This window comes from Calliphora vicina, chromosome 5 (genome assembly GCF_958450345.1).
Source record: "Calliphora vicina chromosome 5, idCalVici1.1, whole genome shotgun sequence".
Classification (NCBI taxonomy): Eukaryota; Metazoa; Arthropoda; class Insecta; order Diptera; family Calliphoridae; genus Calliphora; species Calliphora vicina.
The window spans coordinates 3,541,025-3,565,681 of record NC_088784.1 but is presented as its reverse complement, the minus strand read 5'-3'; the positions used below and the strand labels follow the sequence as shown (position 1 = coordinate 3,565,681).

The 24,657-nt window shown below is 27.1% G+C and overlaps 4 protein-coding genes across 8 annotated transcripts; all 4 read right to left on the bottom strand.

Annotated features, from left to right (window-relative positions):
- Positions 1-756: 756 nt before the first annotated feature.
- On the bottom strand, positions 757-4,489 carry LOC135962067 (KH domain-containing, RNA-binding, signal transduction-associated protein 2-like). The gene is made up of 5 exons (XM_065513804.1): positions 4,245-4,489; positions 3,685-4,171; positions 3,544-3,621; positions 3,329-3,426; positions 757-2,290 (listed from the first exon to the last, which is right to left on the bottom strand). The coding sequence occupies exons 1-5, from the start codon at positions 4,390-4,392 to the stop codon at positions 2,148-2,150; spliced, it is 954 nt and encodes a 317-aa protein (XP_065369876.1). The 5' UTR covers positions 4,393-4,489; the 3' UTR covers positions 757-2,147.
- Positions 4,490-6,159: 1,670 nt separating this feature from the next.
- LOC135962176 (KH domain-containing, RNA-binding, signal transduction-associated protein 3-like) lies at positions 6,160-10,375 on the bottom strand. Of its 3 annotated transcripts, none has more exons than XM_065513950.1 (5): positions 10,095-10,375; positions 9,535-10,021; positions 9,394-9,471; positions 9,179-9,276; positions 6,160-6,526 (listed from the first exon to the last, which is right to left on the bottom strand). In XM_065513950.1, the coding sequence occupies exons 1-5, from the start codon at positions 10,240-10,242 to the stop codon at positions 6,489-6,491; spliced, it is 849 nt and encodes a 282-aa protein (XP_065370022.1). In that variant the 5' UTR covers positions 10,243-10,375; the 3' UTR covers positions 6,160-6,488. The 3 variants fall into 3 exon arrangements, with proteins under 3 accessions (XP_065370022.1, XP_065370021.1, XP_065370023.1); XM_065513949.1 differs by lacking the exon at positions 6,160-6,526 and adding an exon at positions 7,549-8,063 and having other exon boundaries at positions 10,095-10,368; XM_065513951.1 differs by lacking the exons at positions 6,160-6,526; positions 9,394-9,471 and adding an exon at positions 7,549-8,063 and having other exon boundaries at positions 10,095-10,368.
- Positions 10,376-12,001: 1,626 nt separating this feature from the next.
- LOC135962170 (KH domain-containing, RNA-binding, signal transduction-associated protein 2-like) lies at positions 12,002-16,213 on the bottom strand. Of its 2 annotated transcripts, none has more exons than XM_065513943.1 (5): positions 15,937-16,213; positions 15,377-15,863; positions 15,236-15,313; positions 15,021-15,118; positions 12,002-12,368 (listed from the first exon to the last, which is right to left on the bottom strand). In XM_065513943.1, the coding sequence occupies exons 1-5, from the start codon at positions 16,082-16,084 to the stop codon at positions 12,331-12,333; spliced, it is 849 nt and encodes a 282-aa protein (XP_065370015.1). In that variant the 5' UTR covers positions 16,085-16,213; the 3' UTR covers positions 12,002-12,330. The 2 variants fall into 2 exon arrangements, with proteins under 2 accessions (XP_065370015.1, XP_065370014.1); XM_065513942.1 differs by lacking the exon at positions 12,002-12,368 and adding an exon at positions 13,674-13,905 and having other exon boundaries at positions 15,937-16,207.
- Positions 16,214-18,752: 2,539 nt separating this feature from the next.
- Positions 18,753-22,943, bottom strand: LOC135960743 (KH domain-containing, RNA-binding, signal transduction-associated protein 2-like). 2 transcript variants are annotated; one of them, XM_065512113.1, is made up of 5 exons: positions 22,692-22,943; positions 22,134-22,620; positions 21,992-22,069; positions 21,777-21,874; positions 18,753-19,119 (listed from the first exon to the last, which is right to left on the bottom strand). In XM_065512113.1, the coding sequence occupies exons 1-5, from the start codon at positions 22,837-22,839 to the stop codon at positions 19,082-19,084; spliced, it is 849 nt and encodes a 282-aa protein (XP_065368185.1). In that variant the 5' UTR covers positions 22,840-22,943; the 3' UTR covers positions 18,753-19,081. The 2 variants fall into 2 exon arrangements, with proteins under 2 accessions (XP_065368185.1, XP_065368184.1); XM_065512112.1 differs by lacking the exon at positions 18,753-19,119 and adding an exon at positions 20,425-20,656 and having other exon boundaries at positions 22,692-22,942.
- Positions 22,944-24,657: the final 1,714 nt, after the last annotated feature.

The following is a 24,657-nucleotide window of genomic DNA, read 5'->3' as shown; positions in this document are numbered from 1 at the left end:
TTGTATTTTTAAGGCCGTATTCATAAACGAATTTTAAATTTAAACAACGTTTTGAAATCATATTTTGTATGGAAATTTTGTTTTAAAACATTGTTTAAATTTAAAATTTTTTATGAATACTGGGGTTAATATTTTTTAGTATTTTACTTTATTTAAGACTGAAACAAGGAAGGAATTGTAATAGTAGGAGCTATTTCTTAAATAAACATATTTTATTAACTGAAATGTGTTGCGATGTATTATTATTACAGTCATATTATATTTTTTAAGAAAAATAAAATACTTTTCATTATTTGCGTAATGATAGCTGTTTTTATTGAAATGTTTACCAAAAACAACTTTTTTTTTAAAAAAAAATTGGGAAAAATTTTTTGGTAAAACAATTTTTTTTTATCGTTAACTAAAATGCGAAATAACGTAACGTCACATTTCATAAGATTATAGGAAACTCAAAAAACCTATAAAAAATGGATACTACTTGTGATATTGAAACAAAATTTAAAAATCTGAATTAACATGAAACTAGAAATATATTTTATAAATAATTTGTTATAAATAAGGTAAAAAACTTTATTAATTATTCAAAAGGTATTTAAGAAGCACTTGATGATACGTCATGATAAGCCATTTATTTTATTTCGGCGGCGTTTCATTATGCCACCAAAACACTTCACCCGCTTTGAAAATAAAGTGAGGTACAAACCCTTAGTTTCTGCTATTATATACTAAATATTATTTTTAAATAAAATAAAACAATTTTTAATTATTTGTATTTTTAATTGCTTTTATTAAACGAAAATTATTAGCCCCGAAGGCTTTCTTTGTATTATATAAAATAAATAAATACATTATGTATACGCAAACATGAATAAATAAATGAACCTTAATACTAAAAATCGTATTCATTAAAATACTTACCTTACGTTCACCACAACTTTTGTTAAATCTTGTGTTTTTTTTATTTTATTATACGTACCCAATAAGCATTTTAACTGGAATTCAAGTTGAAAGCAAGTGTAATTAAAGCCTGGAATTACAATTTATTTTAATATCATTATCCAGTAAAAAGGAAACATAAATTCAAGCCTTGTTTTTTGTTTCAATTTTGCATTCAAGTCAAATTCCAACAAAATGTTCAATTCCAACAAAATTTTTGGGGCTTTGGTGCTTATTGGGTAATTAAAAAAAGTATATATGATAAATATATTTGGATATTTTACGCATAATTAATACATTTTATTTTCTTTAAAAATTTATTATTTATACCATCTCTTGCAAAACGCTTGTCATAAATTGATTCTAAGCGATTGTATGTTCTGGTTTCTATAGAATTATATAAATTTAATTTTATTTCTTATTTATAACTTTAGAACATGATACTACCTCAGTTTTTAAAAAAAATATTTACGTGTTTTAACTGAAATCTGATTTTATACATAATGTCAGATTAAAAATTGAAATTGGCTGCACCTACCCTAAAACCGGGGTTTGTTTATATCTGGAACATTTATGTACCGATTTTGGATAATTTTTTCGACACAGACAATTCAGACAGATATGATTGTTTTTAGTTATATGCTTTAATTTTTATGTTTAAATTTTGGGTAAAAAATCAACGGAGTTGTGGTTTCTTGCTTATATCACCACTTTTTTATTTCGTCTCTATTTTAACCTATAGTTGAACATATTCTATTTGAATTAAAGTTAAATTACATAAACATATTTTAAGACAGAGGTAATATTATTATTTTCAAAGAATTCAAATTAAATTTATGTTACATAAGTTTTTAAAAAACGTTTCGGAATAGTTTTCAATTTATTGTGCCAATTTAAATTATTTTTTTTTAATTAACAATTTATATGTATATCATATATTTATTATAAGCAGAATTTTTATCTGTACGATGTATATATGTTATATTCCGTGTTTACCATCGATTAATAAGATAGTAAATTCGGTTTACTTTATTTTTTTAATGTTATATTTTCTTATATTTGTAATTTAAATATCTATATTTTATTTTGTTAATATTTCATTCATATGTATATATTTTTTAAATTATTATAAAAATCATTGTATTTATTTATAATTGCATTTATATATATTTATTTTTATTTTATTTATTTAATTTTTATTTTTGTTAGATTTATTTATATTTTTTTAAAATTCCTTTCATATAAGAAGGTTTTATATTTGTATCATACGGTTTAGATGAAGAGACTTCACGTACGCGTCTGGTTTCTGTATACATGGGTACAGCACGTTTGTATCCTTTCGAATGTGATGGAACTATAAATTATATTTGATTTTATGAGTTTTTTTTTATATTATATTCAGATGTGTAATGAAAATCTATTGCTTCAGATTTAATTTTTTGTGTAGCATTTTTAACTTTTCATTTGTAATGTTAAGAAAAATTATCATTTCATTACATCTTTTTCGAATTATGTATTTATAAAAAATTAATATTCTTTAAAAAATTATTCAATTATTGTCTTAAAAATTATGTGTTATATTTTATTGAATTATTTATTTTGTTTATAGTTTTATCTTGTTATAAATAAGACACGAGCGTTTATTATTAATATAAATATCGGCTGTGCCGAATCTTATATACCCTACACCAATGTATACTTTAAGATAAATATTGAAAACATTAATTTTTTGGTTAATATTTTCTTGATTTTTACCTATTGGCGTTATGAATTTAAATAGCAAGCGAACCGGGACTATATCGGGCTTCAAAAAGTTGATTTCAACAGACAGACGAAAACGAAAAATGTGGAAATTAAAAACGGAATAACTTATAATACCATTAATCTTATGGTAAAAAGTATACAAAATGATATAATAAACCGCACATTATAGAACAAACCAGGGATGGAATAGTTAATATAATATTTCATTAATGAATGCTGTAATGTTTGGTAAACAAAAATAATTACCAGAAAATTGTTGGTGGCAAAAAATTGGTGAATACTGAAATTTTGTTCATTAGGAATGCATGTTGTCTTTGTAAACAAATTCGGGTAATGAAACATTGATACCATTGTTGGAAAGGTCTGAAATGCCTTTGATGATACATCATTACATTGGGGAAAATCGTAGATTATCGATATAATAATCAATAATATCAATCATGTTTGTAAGTTATTTGAGGGCTTCCACTTTACGGAAATGAAAATTGTACAATTTACTACATAGTATAATGAAAATCACAATTTCAATATTCTGTAAACGAAACATTTTCATCCCTGGTACAAACTAACATAGATATGTAGGAAATTTTAAAAAGTAAGGTGGTTTATTTTTAGAAAAATCTCTTACCTTTAATATATTCATAATCACTTGAACTTGAAGGGCGTTTTGGTGGTGGGGCATGTGAAATATGTTCATACTCATATTCGTCTTCCAATTCCTCTCGCCTAAAAGAAAAATAATGTTTTAAAATACAAATAATTAAATTTTAAATTAAAACGAATCCAACAATTAAATTTTTAGTAACAACATTTATATTTTATCTCATTTATAGTAATACTCACTCTGCATTTGAAGTATGCTTCAAAAATTCCAAATATTTCCGTGTTCCTTTTGAACCTCCAGTTTTGTCAAATACAGTTCTGTGAGTACATATTTCAATTGATTTACGACATTTTTTTTAAAGTAAAAATCTTCCAACTTACTTGTATATTTCCGGTTTACCTCCATATCCAGCTTTAGCCATCTCAGGATCGATGTCCATTATTTCACGTAACTGTTCGTGTGAGACTTCATCATTTTTGTCGGGTATTAGATATTTGCGAATTTCGGCCAAAACATACGCAATACGAGCATAGCATTCGGCTGGTGTGGCTACTGTACTTATTTCCACAAATAAATCCTTATTTAAATGACTAAAACGTGGGTCGTCTGATTTTCGCAATTCTTCTTCCTTAACCTTGTCACGCATGGAATTACGGCCCTTGATAGTTATCTTACATTGTGTTTCGTCCTGCAGGCGAATAAGGGAATTTCCTTTGGGTCCCAAAATTTTTCCAGTAAAATTAAATTTCGGATATTGTTTTACTGGCACAAACACCTTTTGGGTAAGTTTCATTGGCTTTTGCTTGAGTACATCGGCATAAAATTCGCGGCCGGGTATACGCCCAGTAGAATAAACTCGATCGAAAGCTTTAACAAAATAAATGGAAGAGGGAGCTTGCTGGGACTTTTACCAAATAATAACTAATATATTGTACAATACCTTCATCAATTAAAAGAGCACACAATGGAAAATCTTCCGTTAGACGAGAGCGTTCCTTCTGCAGATCATCCAAGAAATTTTGGGCAACATCATTTATCTTGGGTTGATAACCTATTCCACCTCCTTGAATTTCAGTTTCATGAGACATATTTTAATAACTTTTCTGTTTTTTCTTCAGATATATATACACAATTCCACAAACTTTTCTAACCCTTTCTTCTTATAGCAAATCAAAGACTAGGAAAATAAAATGGCTCCGTACTAGTGTTGTACATATATTGAGTATTTGGTACCGAGTACTTAATACAGACCAAAGATGGAAAGCGTAAATTGAATTTTTACATTTGTTTCACCATCAATAGCATTTTTCACACTGATAATAAAAAATACATTTCTCTGAGGAACTCAAATTTTCAGAAAATTCGTCTGGTTACCCCCACATGTAAGTGCAAGTTCGAAAAACTCAATACACTCACAGTTTTTTACTAACACAATCGCATCTTTCTTACTTACTTACAACTCAGCTTACAAGAGAATTTGCTTGTAAGTAAATTTTTGTCACTTGTCGCAAGCAAAATGACAAATGAAGAAACAGTGTTACCAAGAATGAGTTTTTATCAATTTACTAGAACTTAGTAAAAGAAATTAGCAGATTTTCTATGTATTTAAAAGAAATAAAATAAAACACAAATATACAACAACACATATTAATATTTTTAAAAATAAATTTTAAATAAAATTAACGAAAATATTTTTTTCAGTAATTTTATAATTTTTACAACACGGCAATACTGGCTTCCCCTTAATATTTTATTTTAATTCGTTCAACATAGCAATTTTAGCAAGAACATTCATTGTTGGCGACATTTTTAAAATGAACTTGCAACGCATAGTGTAGACACACAAACAATTTTGTGGTTTTTCGGTGTTTTTCGATGATAATACGTATTCATTACTTACATGTAATTACTTGCATGTGGCAACGGGGGTTATTTATAGAAAAACAAAATATAAATTGCGACAACTTCTCCATCCCTGATTGTAATATCAGCATTAACCAGTGTTGATAATATCAACTTGATATACTATGTGAAGATTTATTTATTTTCGCTGTTTTTAAACACTGAAAAGATTTTAAGATTTTTTAATTCGAAAATATATTTTTTTATATATATATTGAACATATATAGAACATATATTGATATACAAAACACTTCACCCCTCTTTGAATATAAAGTGAGTTATTTACAAACTAGGGTTCTATAGCTGAAACAAAAAGTCGACTTTTTCCGTTTTTTAAAAAGTCGACTTTTCGAACTTTCGACTTTTTTCGTTTTTTAAAAAGTGACTTTTCGAACTTTCGACTTTTGGTAATTTATAAAAGTTGACTTTTCGAACTTTCGACTTTTTAGTTAAATCGACTTTCCGACTATTTTCGACTTTTTCCAACTTTTTACCATTTTTTGTAAAAAATACATAGTTTCTACATTTATTGATGCGCCTTTTGTAATGTTTAGCAATAAAAATGAAATTTATCAAGGCGATAATAGTTAGAAGAATGTTGTGTAGAAAAAAGCTTTAATTTATAAACATTTATTTATTATTTATATTAGCATATACTACAAAAAATGCAAGTGTACCAAATTGCAATAGTTTTAGTATAATGTTGCAATTCAATTTTTTTAATCTAAAAAGACGACTTTTATCGACTATTTTCGACTTTTGAGATAATATAATCGATTGTTCGACTTTTTGAAAAATTTTTGATTTTCATACTTCGTTAGTACGACAACATGATACACGTTACTAATTTCATACTTATACGATTTATCGTACGACTTATCGTAAGGTGTATACCTAGCATTAGATTCTGCTATTAGATACTATATATTAATTTTTAAAATAAATAAAACAATTTTAAATTATTTATATTTTTCTTTTCTTTTATTAAACGAAAGTTATTGGCCACGAGGCTTTCTTTTTATTTTTGTATAAAAAAAATTAATATACATTAATACTAACAAATTTTTCATACCTATTTTTTTTTGTAATTTAAAGTTTAATGGCGGAATCTAACGACCCACAAATTGCCAGGTTAACCCACATCGAATCAAGTCCATAGTCGACCTATATCATCATATAAGAAGCTGGAACGCTTAAACTTTATTATTAATATCAAGAGTTATAATAGTTCTGCACCAGTTCATACGTCGAGTTATAAATGGTAGTCCACCAATTTAGGATTTAAGGAACCGTTACACGCGCCAGAACGAGAAGCAAAACTGTCAAAGACAAAAAAAGGAAAACGAACCTAATTTCCCTTAAGAAATAATGACAATGACGCGCAAGTTAATTAATCCACCCAGACCTAATTTGCTACTGAATTTATTCATTAAAATATGTACTTACTTACCTTACGTTCACCACAACTTCTGTTAAATCTTCTTGTTTTTGTGATTTTACTACTTATTTATTATCCCAATAAACCAGAGAACATTATAGATGAACTAATAACGTTTTAAATAATTTAATATTTATTTTGTTTTCATCTTGCGTATGTTGTTTGCAATTTTTTTAATTTATATTATTTCTCAGTTCGATTTTTTCAAATATTTTTGGTTTATTTACTTTATTGGAAGGAAGATATTTGGAAACTATATTATGAGAATATCGCTTTCAATAATAATATATGATATCATAATCGCCCCCATAAAGTAATATCGGTATTGCTATCATATCGTTTTCTGATTTATTGGGATTATACTCATAATAATTGATACATTTTCTTTTCTTTCAAAATTTATTATTTATACCATCTCTTACAATATGCTTGATTATAAGCGATTGTATGTTGAGGTTTCTATAGAATTATATAAATTTTATTTTATTTATAATTTTAGTCCTAATATTTTTTAAATCCGATATAAAAAAATGTCTAGAACCCAAAAACAGGGTTTCATTTTTATGTCGACCATTTATGTACCGATTTTGGATGATGTTTTCAACACAGACAATTCAGAAAGTAAATCTGACAGATATGAGTGTTTTTAGTTATATGCTGTTGTTCTCAAGATTAATTTTTATTTTTTATTTTTATTTATTATATTATTTATATAAAGCCTAAACAGGCAAAAATACTTTTTGACTTCGTCTCTATCTTAACTTATAGTTAAAACATTATTCTGTTTGAATTATAGTTAAAATCCGTAAACATCTTTTTGGACAGAGATAAAATGATGGCTTTTCAAAGAGTTAAAATTGTATAACCTAAATTTATGTGCAAAAGTTTTTAAAAATGTATATGTTTCGGAATAATTTTCTATTTATTGTGCCAATTAAAAAAAGTTTTTTTTAAATTTACATGCTATTATTCATAATCAATTTTTAATTTTATACAAATTTCCATACAAAATTATGAATACGGCCTAATATGTGCAGCATCTATTTATTATAACCAAAATTTTTATTCTAACGATGTTTATAATATTTTATATGCCGTTTTTACCATCTATTAATTAGATAGTAAATTCGGTTTACTTTATTTTTTATGTAAAATTATCTTAGAGTTTTATTTGTTATGTGAACACTTTTCTTGTTTGTAATTCAAATATCTATATTTTATTTTGTTAATATTTCATTCATATATTTTTTAAATTATTATAAAATGTTTTATATTAATTTTCATTTTAGTTAGATTTATTTTTTAATTCCATACATATTAGAAGTTTTTATACGGTTTAGATGAAGAGACTTCACGTACGCGTTTGGTATCTGTATACATGGGTACAGCACGTTTGTATCCTTTCGAAGATGATGGAACTATAAAATTATATTTGATTTTTTTAATTATATTCAGATATGTAATGAAAATCTATAGTCAAACGATTTAAAATCAACCAACAATGTAATGAGTTTGTTATTGTTGCTTCAGATTTAATTTTTTTTGTGTAGCATTTTTTACTTTTTATATGTAATGTTAAGTAAAATTATAATTTAAATTGTTTGTTTCGTTACATCTTTTTTGATTTACTTTTTAAATCGTTTGAGTATTTTCAGTTCATACCCATTATTGGCGTTTTTTTTTTGTTATATGTTTATAGTTATTTATAAAAATTTATTATTCTTTACAAAATTATCTAAAGTGGTTGCTTGTGTTATTTTATTTCAATTATGTATTTTGTTTATAGTTTTCTCTTGTTATAAATAAGACACGAGGGTTTTATTTTTAATATAAATATTGGATATTAAGATTGATTGAGCATTTTTAAAGTCAATTGTATAAAACATGAAGTAATGATGTGAAAATATGTAATTTAAAATGGATTATAATGAGTATGAGACCTATATTTGGCTATGCCGAATCTTATATACCATTCATCAAAGCACTTCAAAATAAAGATTAAGAACAGTTTTCTAAAAAAAATTTATATAAACAATTTTGTTGGGATTAAAAAATTTGTTGGTAAAAAAATACTGGTAAATATTTTTCCCGATTTTGACCTATTGTCGGTCTGAATTTTTAAGGTTATAGGTCGTTGGAAAGGTATTTGAAATATTAATTATATATATCCATATTGTCGATGTTAATGACATAGTAATCCATACCGAAAATCGAAATAGTCGATGTTTTTGCATATATCTAACATTTCCGGGCCGATTTTCTCGAATTTGAATAGCAACTGAACGGGGACCATAGCGGATATATTGATGTATCATGTACATATGTAAGTTATTTGGGGGCTTCGGAATGTTGAATTCAACTGACAGAGGGACGTGACTATACCGACTCCAGTATCAGTAACGATCAATTATATATATAATTTACAGACGGAATAACAAACTCATATATACCCTTACGACTTATAATGAAAAACTACAATTTCAAATACCAACCCTGGTACAAACTAAGCTTTATTTTTAGAAGAATCACTTACCTTTAATATATTCATAACCACTTGAATTTGAAGGGCGTTTTGGTGGTGGGCCATGTGAAATATGTTCATACTCATATTCGTCTTCCAATTCCTCTCGCCTAAAAGAAAAATAATGTTTTAAAATACAAATGATTAAATTTTAAATTAAAACGAATCCAACAATTAAATTTTTAGTAATAACATTTATATTTTATCTCATTTATAGTAATACTCACTCTGCATTTGAAGTATGCTTCAAAAATTCTAAATATTTCCGTGTTCCTTTTGAATCTTCAGTTTTGTCAAATACAGTTCTGTGAGTACATATTTCAATTGATTTATGACATTTTTTTTAAAGTAAAAATCTTCCAACATACTTGTATATTTCCGGTTTACCTCCATATCCAGCTTTAGCCATCTCAGGATCGATGTCCATTATTTCACGTAACTGTTCGTGTGAGACTTCATCATTTTTGTCGGGTATTAGATATTTGCGAATTTCGGCCAAAACATACGCAATACGAGCATAGCATTCGGCTGGTGTGGCTACTGTACTTATTTCCACAAATAAATCCTTATTTAAATGACTAAAACGTGGGTCGTCTGATTTTCGCAATTCTTCTTCCTTAACCTTGTCACGCATGGAATTACGGCCCTTGATAGTTATCTTACATTGTGTTTCGTCCTGCAGGCGAATAAGGGAATTTCCTTTGGGTCCCAAAATTTTTCCATTAAAATTAAATTTCGGATATTGTTTTACTGGCACAAACACCTTTTGGGTAAGTTTCATTGGCTTTTGCTTGAGTACATCGGCATAAAATTCGCGGCCGGGTATACGCCCAGTAGAATAAACTCGATCGAAAGCTTTAACAAAATAAATGAAAGAGGGAGCTTGCTGGGACTTTTACCAAATAATAACTAATATATTGTACAATACCTTCATCAATTAAAAGAGCACACAATGGAAAATCTTCCGTTAGACGAGAGCGTTCCTTCTGCAGATCAACCAAGAAATTTTGGGCAACATCATTTATCTTGGGTTGATAACCTATTCCACCTCCTTGAATTTCAGTTTCATGAGACATATTTTAATAACTTTTCTGTTTTTTCTTCAGATATATATACACAATTCCACAAACTTTTCTAACCCTTTCTTCTTATAGCAAATCAAAGAATAACTAGGAAAATAAAATGGCTCCGTACTAGTGTTGTACATATATTGAGTATTTGGTACCGAGTACTTAATACAGACCAAAGATGGAAAGCGTAAATTGAATTTTTACATTTTTTTCACCATCAATAGCATTTTTCACACTGATAATAAAATATACATTTCTCTGAGGAACTCAAATTTTCAGAAAATTCGCCTGGTTACGCCCACATGTAAGTGCAAGTTCGAAAAACTCAATACACTCACAGTTTTTTACTAACACAATCGCATCTTTCTTACTTACTTACAACTCAGCTTACAAGAGAATTTGCTTGTAAGTAAATTTTTGTCACTTGTCGCAAGCAAAATGACAAATGAAGAAACAGTGTTACCAAGAATGAGTTTTATATCAATTTACTAGAACTTAGTAAAAGAAATTAGCAGATTTTCTATGTATTTAAAAAAAAATAAAATAAAACACAAATATACAACACATATTAATATTTTTAAAAATAAATTTAATTAATTTAAAATAAAATTAACGAAAATATTTTTTTCAGTAATTTTATAATTTTTACAACACGGCAATACTGGCTTTCCCTTAATATTTTCTTTTAATTCGTTCAACATAGCAATTTTAGCAAGAACATTCATTGTTAGCGACATTTTTAAAATGAACTTGCAACGCATAGTGTAGGCACACAAACAATTTTGTGGTTTTTCGATGATAATACGTATTCATTACTTACATGTAATTACTTGCATGTGGCAACGGGGGTTATTTATAGAAAAACAAAATATAAATTGCGACAACTTTTCCATCCCTGATTGTAATATCAGCATTAACCAGTGTTGATAATATCAACTTGATATACTATGTGAAGATTTATTTATTTTCGCTGTTTTTAAACACTGAAAAGATTTTAAGATTTTTTAATTCGAAAATATATTTTTTTATATATATATTGAACATATATAGAACATATATTGATATACAAAACACTTCACCCCTCTTTGAATATAAAGTGAGTTATTTACAAACTAGGGTTCTATAGCTGAAACAAAAAGTCGACTTTTTCCGTTTTTTAAAAAGTCGACTTTTCGAACTTTCGACTTTTTTCGTTTTTTAAAAAGTGACTTTTCGAACTTTCGACTTTTGGTAATTTATAAAAGTTGACTTTTCGAACTTTCGACTTTTTAGTTAAATCGACTTTCCGACTATTTTCGACTTTTTCCAACTTTTTGTAAAAAATACATAGTTTCTACATTTATTGATGCGCCTTTTGTAATGTTTAGCAATAAAAATGAAATTTATCAAGGCGATAATAGTTAGAAGAATGTTGTGTAGAAAAAAGCTTTAATTTATAAACATTTATTTATTATTTATATTAGCATATACTACAAAAAATGCAAGTGTACCAAATTGCAATAGTTTTAGTATAATGTTGCAATTCAATTTTTTTAATCTAAAAAGACGACTTTTATCGACTATTTTCGACTTTTGAGATAATATAATCGATTGTTCGACTTTTTGAAAAATTTTTGATTTTCATACTTCGTTAGTACGACAACATGATACACGTTACTAATTTCATACTTATACGATTTATCGTACGACTTATCGTAAGGTGTATACCTAGCATTAGATTCTGCTATTAGATACTATATATTAATTTTTAAAATAAATAAAACAATTTTAAATTATTTATATTTTTCTTTTCTTTTATTAAACGAAAGTTATTGGCCACGAGGCTTTCTTTTTATTTTTGTATAAAAAAAATTAATATACATTAATACTAACAAATTTTTCATACCTATTTTTTTTTGTAATTTAAAGTTTAATGGCGGAATCTAACGACCCACAAATTGCCAGGTTAACCCACATCGAATCAAGTCCATAGTCGACCTATATCATCATATAAGAAGCTGGAACGCTTAAACTTTATTATTAATATCAAGAGTTATAATAGTTCTGCACCAGTTCATACGTCGAGTTATAAATGGTAGTCCACCAATTTAGGATTTAAGGAACCGTTACACGCGCCAGAACGAGAAGCAAAACTGTCAAAGACAAAAAAAGGAAAACGAACCTAATTTCCCTTAAGAAATAATGACAATGACGCGCAAGTTAATTAATCCACCCAGACCTAATTTGCTACTGAATTTATTCATTAAAATATGTACTTACTTACCTTACGTTCACCACAACTTCTGTTAAATCTTCTTGTTTTTGTGATTTTACTACTTATTTATTATCCCAATAAACCAGAGAACATTATAGATGAACTAATAACGTTTTAAATAATTTAATATTTATTTTGTTTTCATCTTGCGTATGTTGTTTGCAATTTTTTTAATTTATATTATTTCTCAGTTCGATTTTTTCAAATATTTTTGGTTTATTTACTTTATTGGAAGGAAGATATTTGAAAACTATATTATGAGAATATCGCTTTCAATAATAATATATGATATCATAATCGCCCCCATAAAGTAATATCGGTATTGCTATCATATCGTTTTCTGATTTATTGGGATTATACTCATAATAATTGATACATTTTCTTTTCTTTCAAAATTTATTATTTATACCATCTCTTACAATATGCTTGATTATAAGCGATTGTATGTTGAGGTTTCTATAGAATTATATAAATTTTATTTTATTTATAATTTTAGTCCTAATATTTTTTAAATCCGATATAAAAAAATGTCTAGAACCCAAAAACAGGGTTTCATTTTTATGTCGACCATTTATGTACCGATTTTGGATGATGTTTTCAACACAGACAATTCAGAAAGTAAATCTGACAGATATGAGTGTTTTTAGTTATATGCTGTTGTTCTCAAGATTAATTTTTATTTTTTATTTTTATTTATTATATTATTTATATAAAGCCTAAACAGGCAAAAATACTTTTTGACTTCGTCTCTATCTTAACTTATAGTTAAAACATTATTCTGTTTGAATTATAGTTAAAATCCGTAAACATCTTTTTGGACAGAGATAAAATGATGGCTTTTCAAAGAGTTAAAATTGTATAACCTAAATTTATGTGCAAAAGTTTTTAAAAATGTATATGTTTCGGAATAATTTTCTATTTATTGTGCCAATTAAAAAAAGTTTTTTTTAAATTTACATGCTATTATTCATAATCAATTTTTAATTTTATACAAATTTCCATACAAAATTATGAATACGGCCTAATATGTGCAGCATCTATTTATTATAACCAAAATTTTTATTCTAACGATGTTTATAATATTTTATATGCCGTTTTTACCATCTATTAATTAGATAGTAAATTCGGTTTACTTTATTTTTTATGTAAAATTATCTTAGAGTTTTATTTGTTATGTGAACACTTTTCTTGTTTGTAATTCAAATATCTATATTTTATTTTGTTAATATTTCATTCATATATTTTTTAAATTATTATAAAATGTTTTATATTAATTTTCATTTTAGTTAGATTTATTTTTTAATTCCATACATATTAGAAGTTTTTATACGGTTTAGATGAAGAGACTTCACGTACGCGTTTGGTATCTGTATACATGGGTACAGCACGTTTGTATCCTTTCGAAGATGATGGAACTATAAAATTATATTTGATTTTTTTAATTATATTCAGATATGTAATGAAAATCTATAGTCAAACGATTTAAAATCAACCAACAATGTAATGAGTTTGTTATTGTTGCTTCAGATTTAATTTTTTTTGTGTAGCATTTTTTACTTTTTATATGTAATGTTAAGTAAAATTATAATTTAAATTGTTTGTTTCGTTACATCTTTTTTGATTTACTTTTTAAATCGTTTGAGTATTTTCAGTTCATACCCATTATTGGCGTTTTTTTTTTGTTATATGTTTATAGTTATTTATAAAAATTTATTATTCTTTACAAAATTATCTAAAGTGGTTGCTTGTGTTATTTTATTTCAATTATGTATTTTGTTTATAGTTTTCTCTTGTTATAAATAAGACACGAGGGTTTTATTTTTAATATAAATATTGGATATTAAGATTGATTGAGCATTTTTAAAGTCAATTGTATAAAACATGAAGTAATGATGTGAAAATATGTAATTTAAAATGGATTATAATGAGTATGAGACCTATATTTGGCTATGCCGAATCTTATATACCATTCATCAAAGCACTTCAAAATAAAGATTAAGAACAGTTTTCTAAAAAAAATTTATATAAACAATTTTGTTGGGATTTAAAAATTTGTTGGTAAAAAATTACTGGTAAATATTTTTCCCGATTTTGACCTATTGTCGGTCTGAATTTTTAAGGTTATAGGTCGTTGGAAAGGTATTTGAAATATTAATTATATATATCCATATTGTCGATGTTAATGACATAGTAATCCATACCGAAAATCGAAATAGTCGATGTTTTTGCATATATCTAACATTTCCGGGCCGATTTTCTCGAATTTGAATAGCAACTGAACGGGGACCATAGCGGATATATTGATGTATCATGTACATATGTAAGTTATTTGGGGGCTTCGGAATGTTGAATTCAACTGACAGAGGGACGTGACTATACCGACTCCAGTATCAATAACGATCAATTATATATATAATTTACAGACGGAATAACAAACTCATATATACCCTTACGACTTATAATGAAAAACTACAATTTCAAATACCAACCCTGGTACAAACTAAGCTTTATTTTTAGAAGAATCACTTACCTTTAATATATTCATAACCACTTGAATTTGAAGGGCGTTTTGGTGGTGGGCCATGTGAAATATGTTCATACTCATATTCGTCTTCCAATTCCTCTCGCCTAAAAGAAAAATAATGTTTTAAAATACAAATGATTAAATTTTAAATTAAAACGAATCCAACAATTAAATTTTTAGTAATAACATTTATATTTTATCTCATTTATAGTAATACTCACTCTGCATTTGAAGTATGCTTCAAAAATTCTAAATATTTCCGTGTTCCTTTTGAACCTTCAGTTTTGTCAAATACAGTTCTGTGAGTACATATTTCAATTGATTTATGACATTTTTTTTAAAGTAAAAATCTTCCAACTTACTTGTATATTTCCGGTTTACCTCCATATCCAGCTTTAGCCATCTCAGGATCGATGTCCATTATTTCACGTAACTGTTCGTGTGAGACTTCATCATTTTTGTCGGGTATTAGATATTTGCGAATTTCGGCCAAAACATACGCAATACGAGCATAGCATTCGGCTGGTGTGGCTACTGTACTTATTTCCACAAATAAATCCTTATTTAAATGACTAAAACGTGGGTCGTCTGATTTTCGCAATTCTTCTTCCTTAACCTTGTCACGCATGGAATTACGGCCCTTGATAGTTATCTTACATTGTGTTTCGTCCTGCAGGCGAATAAGGGAATTTCCTTTGGGTCCCAAAATTTTTCCATTAAAATTAAATTTCGGATATTGTTTTACTGGCACAAACACCTTTTGGGTAAGTTTCATTGGCTTTTGCTTGAGTACATCGGCATAAAATTCGCGGCCGGGTATACGCCCAGTAGAATAAACTCGATCGAAAGCTTTAACAAAATAAATGAAAGAGGGAGCTTGCTGGGACTTTTACCAAATAATAACTAATATATTGTACAATACCTTCATCAATTAAAAGAGCACACAATGGAAAATCTTCCGTTAGACGAGAGCGTTCCTTCTGCAGATCAACCAAGAAATTTTGGGCAACATCATTTATCTTGGGTTGATAACCTATTCCACCTCCTTGAATTTCAGTTTCATGAGACATATTTTAATAACTTTTCTGTTTTTTCTTCAGATATATATACACAATTCCACAAACTTTTCTAACCCTTTCTTCTTATAGCAAATCAAAGAATAACTAGGAAAATAAAATGGCTCCGTACTAGTGTTGTACATATATTGAGTATTTGGTACCGAGTACTTAATACAGACCAAAGATGGAAAGCGTAAATTGAATTTTTACATTTTTTTCACCATCAATAGCATTTTTCACACTGATAATAAAATATACATTTCTCTGAGGAACTCAAATTTTCAGAAAATTCGCCTGGTTACGCCCACATGTAAGTGCAAGTTCGAAAAACTCAATACACTCACAGTTTTTTACTAACACAATCGCATCTTTCTTACTTACTTACAACTCAGCTTACAAGAGAATTTGCTTGTAAGTAAATTTTTGTCACTTGTCGCAAGCAAAATGACAAATGAAGAAACAGTGTTACCAAGAATGAGTTTTATATCAATTTACTAGAACTTAGTAAAAGAAATTAGCAGATTTTCTATGTATTTAAAAAAAAATAAAATAAAACACAAATATACAACACATATTAATATTTTTAAAAATAAATTTAATTAATTTAAAATAAAATTAACGAAAATATTTTTTTCAGTAATTTTATAATTTTTACAACACGGCAATACTGGCTTTCCCTTAATATTTTCTTTTAATTCGTTCAACATAGCAATTTTAGCAAGAACATTCATTGTTAGCGACATTTTTAAAATGAACTTGCAACGCATAGTGTAGGCACACAAACAATTTTGTGGTTTTTCGATGATAATACGTATTCATTACTTACATGTAATTACTTGCATGTGGCAACGGGGGTTATTCAGGTATGTTCTGTAATCCACGTGATTTCAAATCACATACCGTTTTAAAATCACACGTGTGATTTGTGCCTGTTCTGTAAATCACACTGTTATTGTATTTTTCGGTGTGATTTTAAATTTTCGAAAGCACAAGAAAACAGCTGATTCGTTTATTTTAAATGTTTTGTTTTGCAAATAATTTTGTAGAAATATTAAAGTGAAAATAAAAAAATGCCTGGAGCTTCTGTTATATCTTTAATTGAATTAAAAAGAATGGAATTACATTTTATAAAAATTTTGCAAAAACTATGGCGCAAACTCAACCACTATGTCAAAAAGAAAACAAAACAGCAAAGCTGCCACAGTACACAATTGCTTTTGGTTACCACTTGCTTCAACTTTGTTGCATTTTTTTTCCAATTAGCGCAAAAAACTTAACGCATATTGATAACTTATAATATAATCTAACAAATATTATAAATTTTATGCTGAATTCTATAATTAATTTAAAGATATTGAACATATTTTAGACAACCATTAAAAAATTTTAGTCTGGCAAGCTTCCATGTATTTTCGAAAATCATAAACAGCTGACAACTGAAAACAAACCTGAAATCACAAAAGAAATCACACAAGCAAAAAAACTTTTTACAACAGAATATGTGTCTCTAGATTTTTATTAAATTTTAAGTGTTTTTTTTAATAAAACAAGTAATTCTATAAGAAAATTAATAAAGGACATATTGTTTAATATACTTAAGTAATTTATTTTAATATTTTCCATGTAGTAGCCGCAGAAATAACCAAGTGATTTGAAAACATTAGTGACTTTGCTGAACGTTTTAAAATCACAAAATTATGTGCACAGAACACCTTTTATGTGATTTCAAACCACTTTTATAAAATGTGATTTGCAGAACATACCTGATTTATAGAAAAACAAAATATAAATTGCGACAACTTTTCCATCCCTGATTGTAATATCAGCATTAACCAGTGTTGATAATATCAACTTGATATACTATGTGAAGATTTATTTATTTTCGCTGTTTTTAAACACTGAAAAGATTTTAAGATTTTTTAATTCGAAAATATATTTTTTTATATATATATTGAACATATATAGAACATATATTGATATACAAAACACTTCACCCCTCTTTGAATATAAAGTGAGTTATTTACAAACTAGGGTTCTATAGCTGAAACAAAAAGTCGACTTTTTCCGTTTTTTAAAAAGTCGACTTTTCGAACTTTCGACTTTTTTCGTTTTTTAAAAAGTGACTTTTCGAACTTTCGACTTTTGGTAATTTATAAAAGTTGACTTTTCGAACTTTCGACTTTTTAGTTAAATCGACTTTCCGACTATTTTCGACTTTTTCCAACTTTTTGTAAAAAATACATAGTTTCTACATTTATTGATGCGCCTTTTGTAATGTTTAGCAATAAAAATGAAATTTATCAAGGCGATAATAGTTAGAAGAATGTTGTGTAGAAAAAAGCTTTAATTTATAAACATTTATTTATTATTTATATTAGCATATACTACAAAAAATGCAAGTGTACCAAATTGCAATAGTTTTAGTATAATGTTGCAATTCAATTTTTTTAATCTAAAAAGACGACTTTTATCGACTATTTTCGACTTTTGAGATAATATAATCGATTGTTCGACTTTTTGAAAAATTTTTGATTTTCATACTTCGTTAGTACGACAACATGATACACGTTACTAATTTCATACTTATACGATTTATCGTACGACTTATCGTAAGGTGTATACCTAGCATTAGATTCTGCTATTAGATACTATATATTAATTTTTAAAATAAATAAAACAATTTTAAATTATTTATATTTTTCTTTTCTTTTATTAAACGAAAGTTATTGGCCACGAGGCTTTCTTTTTATTTTTGTATAAAAAAAATTAATATACATTAATACTAACAAATTTTTCATACCTATTTTTTTTTGTAATTTAAAGTTTAATGGCGGAATCTAACGACCCACAAATTGCCAGGTTAACCCACATCGAATCAAGTCCATAGTCGACCTATATCATCATATAAGAAGCTGGAACGCTTAAACTTTATTATTAATATCAAGAGTTATAATAGTACTGCACCAGTTCATACGTCGAGTTATAAATGGTAGTCCACCAATTTAGGATTTAAGGAACCGTTACACGCGCCAGAACGAGAAGCAAAACTGTCAAAGACAAAAAAAGGAAAACGAACCTAATTTCCCTTAAGAAATAATGACAATGACGCGCAAGTTAATTAATCCACCCAGACCTAATTTGCTACTGAATTTATTCATTAAAATATGTACTTACTTACCTTACGTTCACCACAACTTCTGTTAAATCTTCTTGTTTTTGTGATTTTACTACTTATTTATTATCCCAATAAACCAGAGAACATTATAGATGAACTAATAACGTTTTAAATAATTTAATATTTATTTTGTTTTCATCTTGCGTATGTTGTTTGCAATTTTTTTAATTTATATTATTTCTCAGTTCGATTTTTTCAAATATTTTTGGTTTATTTACTTTATTGGAAGGAAGATATTTGAAAACTATATTATGAGAATATCGCTTTCAATAATAATATATGATATCATAATCGCCCCCATAAAGTAATATCGGTATTGCTATCATATCGTTTTCTGATTTATTGGGATTATACTCATAATAATTGATACATTTTCTTTTCTTTCAAAATTTATTATTTATACCATCTCTTACAATATGCTTGATTATAAGCGATTGTATGTTGAGGTTTCTATAGAATTATATAAATTTTATTTTATTTATAATTTTAGTCCTAATATTTTTTAAATCCGATATAAAAAAATGTCTAGAACCCAAAAACAGGGTTTCATTTTTATGTCGACCATTTATGTACCGATTTTGGATGATGTTTTCAACACAGACAATTCAGAAAGTAAATCTGACAGATATGAGTGTTTTTAGTTATATGCTGTTGTTCTCAAGATTAATTTTTATTTTTTATTTTTATTTATTATATTATTTATATAAAGCCTAAACAGGCAAAAATACTTTTTGACTTCGTCTCTATCTTAACTTATAGTTAAAACATTATTCTGTTTGAATTATAGTTAAAATCCGTAAACATCTTTTTGGACAGAGATAAAATGATGGCTTTTCAAAGAGTTAAAATTGTATAACCTAAATTTATGTGCAAAAGTTTTTAAAAATGTATATGTTTCGGAATAATTTTCTATTTATTGTGCCAATTAAAAAAAGTTTTTTTTAAATTTACATGCTATTATTCATAATCAATTTTTAATTTTATACAAATTTCCATACAAAATTATGAATACGGCCTAATATGTGCAGCATCTATTTATTATAACCAAAATTTTTATTCTAACGATGTTTATAATATTTTATATGCCGTTTTTACCATCTATTAATTAGATAGTAAATTCGGTTTACTTTATTTTTTATGTAAAATTATCTTAGAGTTTTATTTGTTATGTGAACACTTTTCTTGTTTGTAATTCAAATATCTATATTTTATTTTGTTAATATTTCATTCATATATTTTTTAAATTATTATAAAATGTTTTATATTAATTTTCATTTTAGTTAGATTTATTTTTTAATTCCATACATATTAGAAGTTTTTATACGGTTTAGATGAAGAGACTTCACGTACGCGTTTGGTATCTGTATACATGGGTACAGCACGTTTGTATCCTTTCGAAGATGATGGAACTATAAAATTATATTTGATTTTTTTAATTATATTCAGATATGTAATGAAAATCTATAGTCAAACGATTTAAAATCAACCAACAATGTAATGAGTTTGTTATTGTTGCTTCAGATTTAATTTTTTTTGTGTAGCATTTTTTACTTTTTATATGTAATGTTAAGTAAAATTATAATTTAAATTGTTTGTTTCGTTACATCTTTTTTGATTTACTTTTTAAATCGTTTGAGTATTTTCAGTTCATACCCATTATTGGCGTTTTTTTTTTGTTATATGTTTATAGTTATTTATAAAAATTTATTATTCTTTACAAAATTATCTAAAGTGGTTGCTTGTGTTATTTTATTTCAATTATGTATTTTGTTTATAGTTTTCTCTTGTTATAAATAAGACACGAGGGTTTTATTTTTAATATAAATATTGGATATTAAGATTGATTGAGCATTTTTAAAGTCAATTGTATAAAACATGAAGTAATGATGTGAAAATATGTAATTTAAAATGGATTATAATGAGTATGAGACCTATATTTGGCTATGCCGAATCTTATATACCATTCATCAAAGCACTTCAAAATAAAGATTAAGAACAGTTTTCTAAAAAAAATTTATATAAACAATTTTGTTGGGATTTAAAAATTTGTTGGTAAAAAATTACTGGTAAATATTTTTCCCGATTTTGACCTATTGTCGGTCTGAATTTTTAAGGTGTCATTATAGGTCGTTGGAAAGGTATTTGAAATATTAATTATATATATCCATATTGTCGATGTTAATGACATAGTAATCCATACCGAAAATCGAAATAGTCGATGTTTTTGCATATATCTAACATTTCCGGGCCGATTTTCTCGAATTTGAATAGCAACTGAACGGGGACCATAGCGGATATATTGATGTATCATGTACATATGTAAGTTATTTGGGGGCTTCGGAATGTTGAATTCAACTGACAGAGGGACGTGACTATACCGACTCCAGTATCAATAACGATCAATTATATATATAATTTACAGACGGAATAACAAACTCATATATACCCTTACGACTTATAATGAAAAACTACAATTTCAAATACCAACCCTGGTACAAACTAAGCTTTATTTTTAGAAGAATCACTTACCTTTAATATATTCATAACCACTTGAATTTGAAGGGCGTTTTGGTGGTGGGCCATGTGAAATATGTTCATACTCATATTCGTCTTCCAATTCCTCTCGCCTAAAAGAAAAATAATGTTTTAAAATACAAATGATTAAATTTTAAATTAAAACGAATCAAACAATTAAATTTTTAGTAATAACATTTATATTTTATCTCATTTATAGTAATACTCACTCTGCATTTGAAGTATGCTTCAAAAATTCCAAATATTTCCGTGTTCCTTTTGAACCTCCAGTTTTGTCAAATACAGTTCTGTGAGTACATATTTCAATTGATTTATGACATTTTTTTTTAAAGTAAAAATCTTCCAACTTACTTGTATATTTCCGGTTTACCTCCATATCCAGCTTTAGCCATCTCAGGATCGATGTCCATTGTTTCACGTAACTGTTCGTGTGAGACTTCATCATTTTTGTCGGGTATTAGATATTTGCGAATTTCGGCCAAAACATACGCAATACGAGCATAGCATTCGGCTGGTGTGGCTACTGTACTTATTTCCACAAATAAATCCTTATTTAAATGACTAAAACGTGGGTCGTCTGATTTTCGCAATTCTTCTTCCTTAACCTTGTCACGCATGGAATTACGGCCCTTGATAGTTATCTTACATTGTGTTTCGTCCTGCAGGCGAATAAGGGAATTTCCTTTGGGTCCCAAAATTTTTCCAGTAAAATTAAATTTCGGATATTGTTTTACTGGCACAAACACCTTTTGGGTAAGTTTCATTGGCTTTTGCTTGAGTACATCGGCATAAAATTCGCGGCCGGGTATACGCCCAGTAGAATAAACTCGATCGAAAGCTTTAACAAAATAAATGAGAGGGAGCTTGCTGGGACTTTTACCAAATAATAACTAATATATTGTACAATACCTTCATCAATTAAAAGAGCACACAATGGAAAATCTTCCGTTAGACGAGAGCGTTCCTTCTGCAGATCATCCAAGAAATTTTGGGCAACATCATTTATCTTGGGTTGATAACCTATTCCACCTCCTTGAATTTCAGTTTCATGAGACATATTTTAATAACTTTTCTGTTTTTTCTTCAGCTATATATACACAATTCCACAAACTTTTCCTAACCCTTTCTTCTTATAGCAAATCAAAGAATACATAGGAAAATAAAATGGCTCCGTACTAGTGTTGTACATATATTGAGTATTTGGTACCGAGTACTTAATACAGACCAAAGATGGAAAGCGTAAATTGAATTTTTACATTTTTTTCACCATCAAAAGCATTTTTCACACTGATAATAAAAAAAAAAAAATACATTTCTCTGAGGAACTCAAATTTTCAGAAAATTCGTCTGGTTACCCCCACATGTAAGTGCAAGTTCGAAAAACTCAATACACTCAAAGTTTTTTACTAACACAATCGCATCTTTCTTACTTACAACTCAGCTTACAAGAGAATTTGCTTGTAAGTAAATTTGTGTCACTTGTCGCAAGCAAAATGACAAATGAAGAAACAGTGTTACCAAGAATGAGTTTTATATCAATTTACTAGAACTTAGTAAAAGAAATTAGCAGATTTTCTATGTATTTAAAAAAAAATAAAATAAAACACAAATATACAACACATATTAATATTTTTAAAAATAAATTTAATTAATTTAAAATAAAATTAACGAAAATATTTTTTTCAGTAATTTTATAATTTTTACAACACGGCAATACTGGCTTTCCCTTAATATTTTCTTTTAATTCGTTCAACATAGCAATTTTAGCAAGAACAATCATTGTTGGCGACATTTTTAAAATGAACTTGCTACGCATAGTGTAGACACACAAAAAATTTTGTGGTTTTTCGGTGTTTTTCGATGATAATACGTATTCATTACTTACATGTAATTACTTGCATGTGGCAACGGGGGTTATTTATAGAAAAACAAAATATAAATTGCAACAACTTTTCCATCCCTGATTGTAATATCAGCATTAACCAGTGTTGATAATATCAACTTGATATACTATGTGAAGATTTATTTATTTTCGCTGTTTTTAAACACTGAAAAGATTTTAAGATTTTTTAATTCGAAAATATATTTTTTTAATATTTGTTATTTTATAAAAGTATAGAACATATATTGATATACAAAACACTTCACACCTCTTTGAATATAAAGTGAGTTAGTTACAAACTAGGGTTCTATAGCTGAAACAAAAAGTCGACTTTTCGACCTTTCGACTTTTTTCGTTTTTTAAAAAGTCGACTTTTCGAACTTTGGACTTTTGGTAATTTATAAAAGTCGACTTTTCGACTTTTTAGTTAAATCGACTTTTTTAGACTATTTTCGATTTTCCGACTATTTTCGACTTTTTTCAACTTTTTACCATTTTTTGTAAAAAAAATACATAGTTTCTACATTTATTAATGTTTAGCAATAAAAATGAAATTTATCAAGGCGATAATAGTTAGAAGAATGTTGTGTAGAAAAAAGCTTTAATTTATAAACATTTATTTATATTAGCATATACTACAAAAAATGCAAGTGTACCAAATTGCAATTAAATTTTTTTTAACAATCTAAAAAGTCGACTTTTATCGACTATTCGACTTTTATCGACATAATCGATTGTTCGACTTTTTGCCGACCAAAAAGTCGATTGTTCGAACAATCGACTTATAGAACCCTATTACAAACCCTTATGCTGGGTATACACGATACCATTTTTCGTACTAATCGTAGTATCGTTAATGAGTGATAGACGTTACTACAAATCGTACTATTTCCTTTGAAAAAAATGACAAGTAATAAAAATATCACAAAAATCAAAAATTTTTGATTTTCATACTTCGTTAGTACGACAACATGATACACGTTACTAATTTCA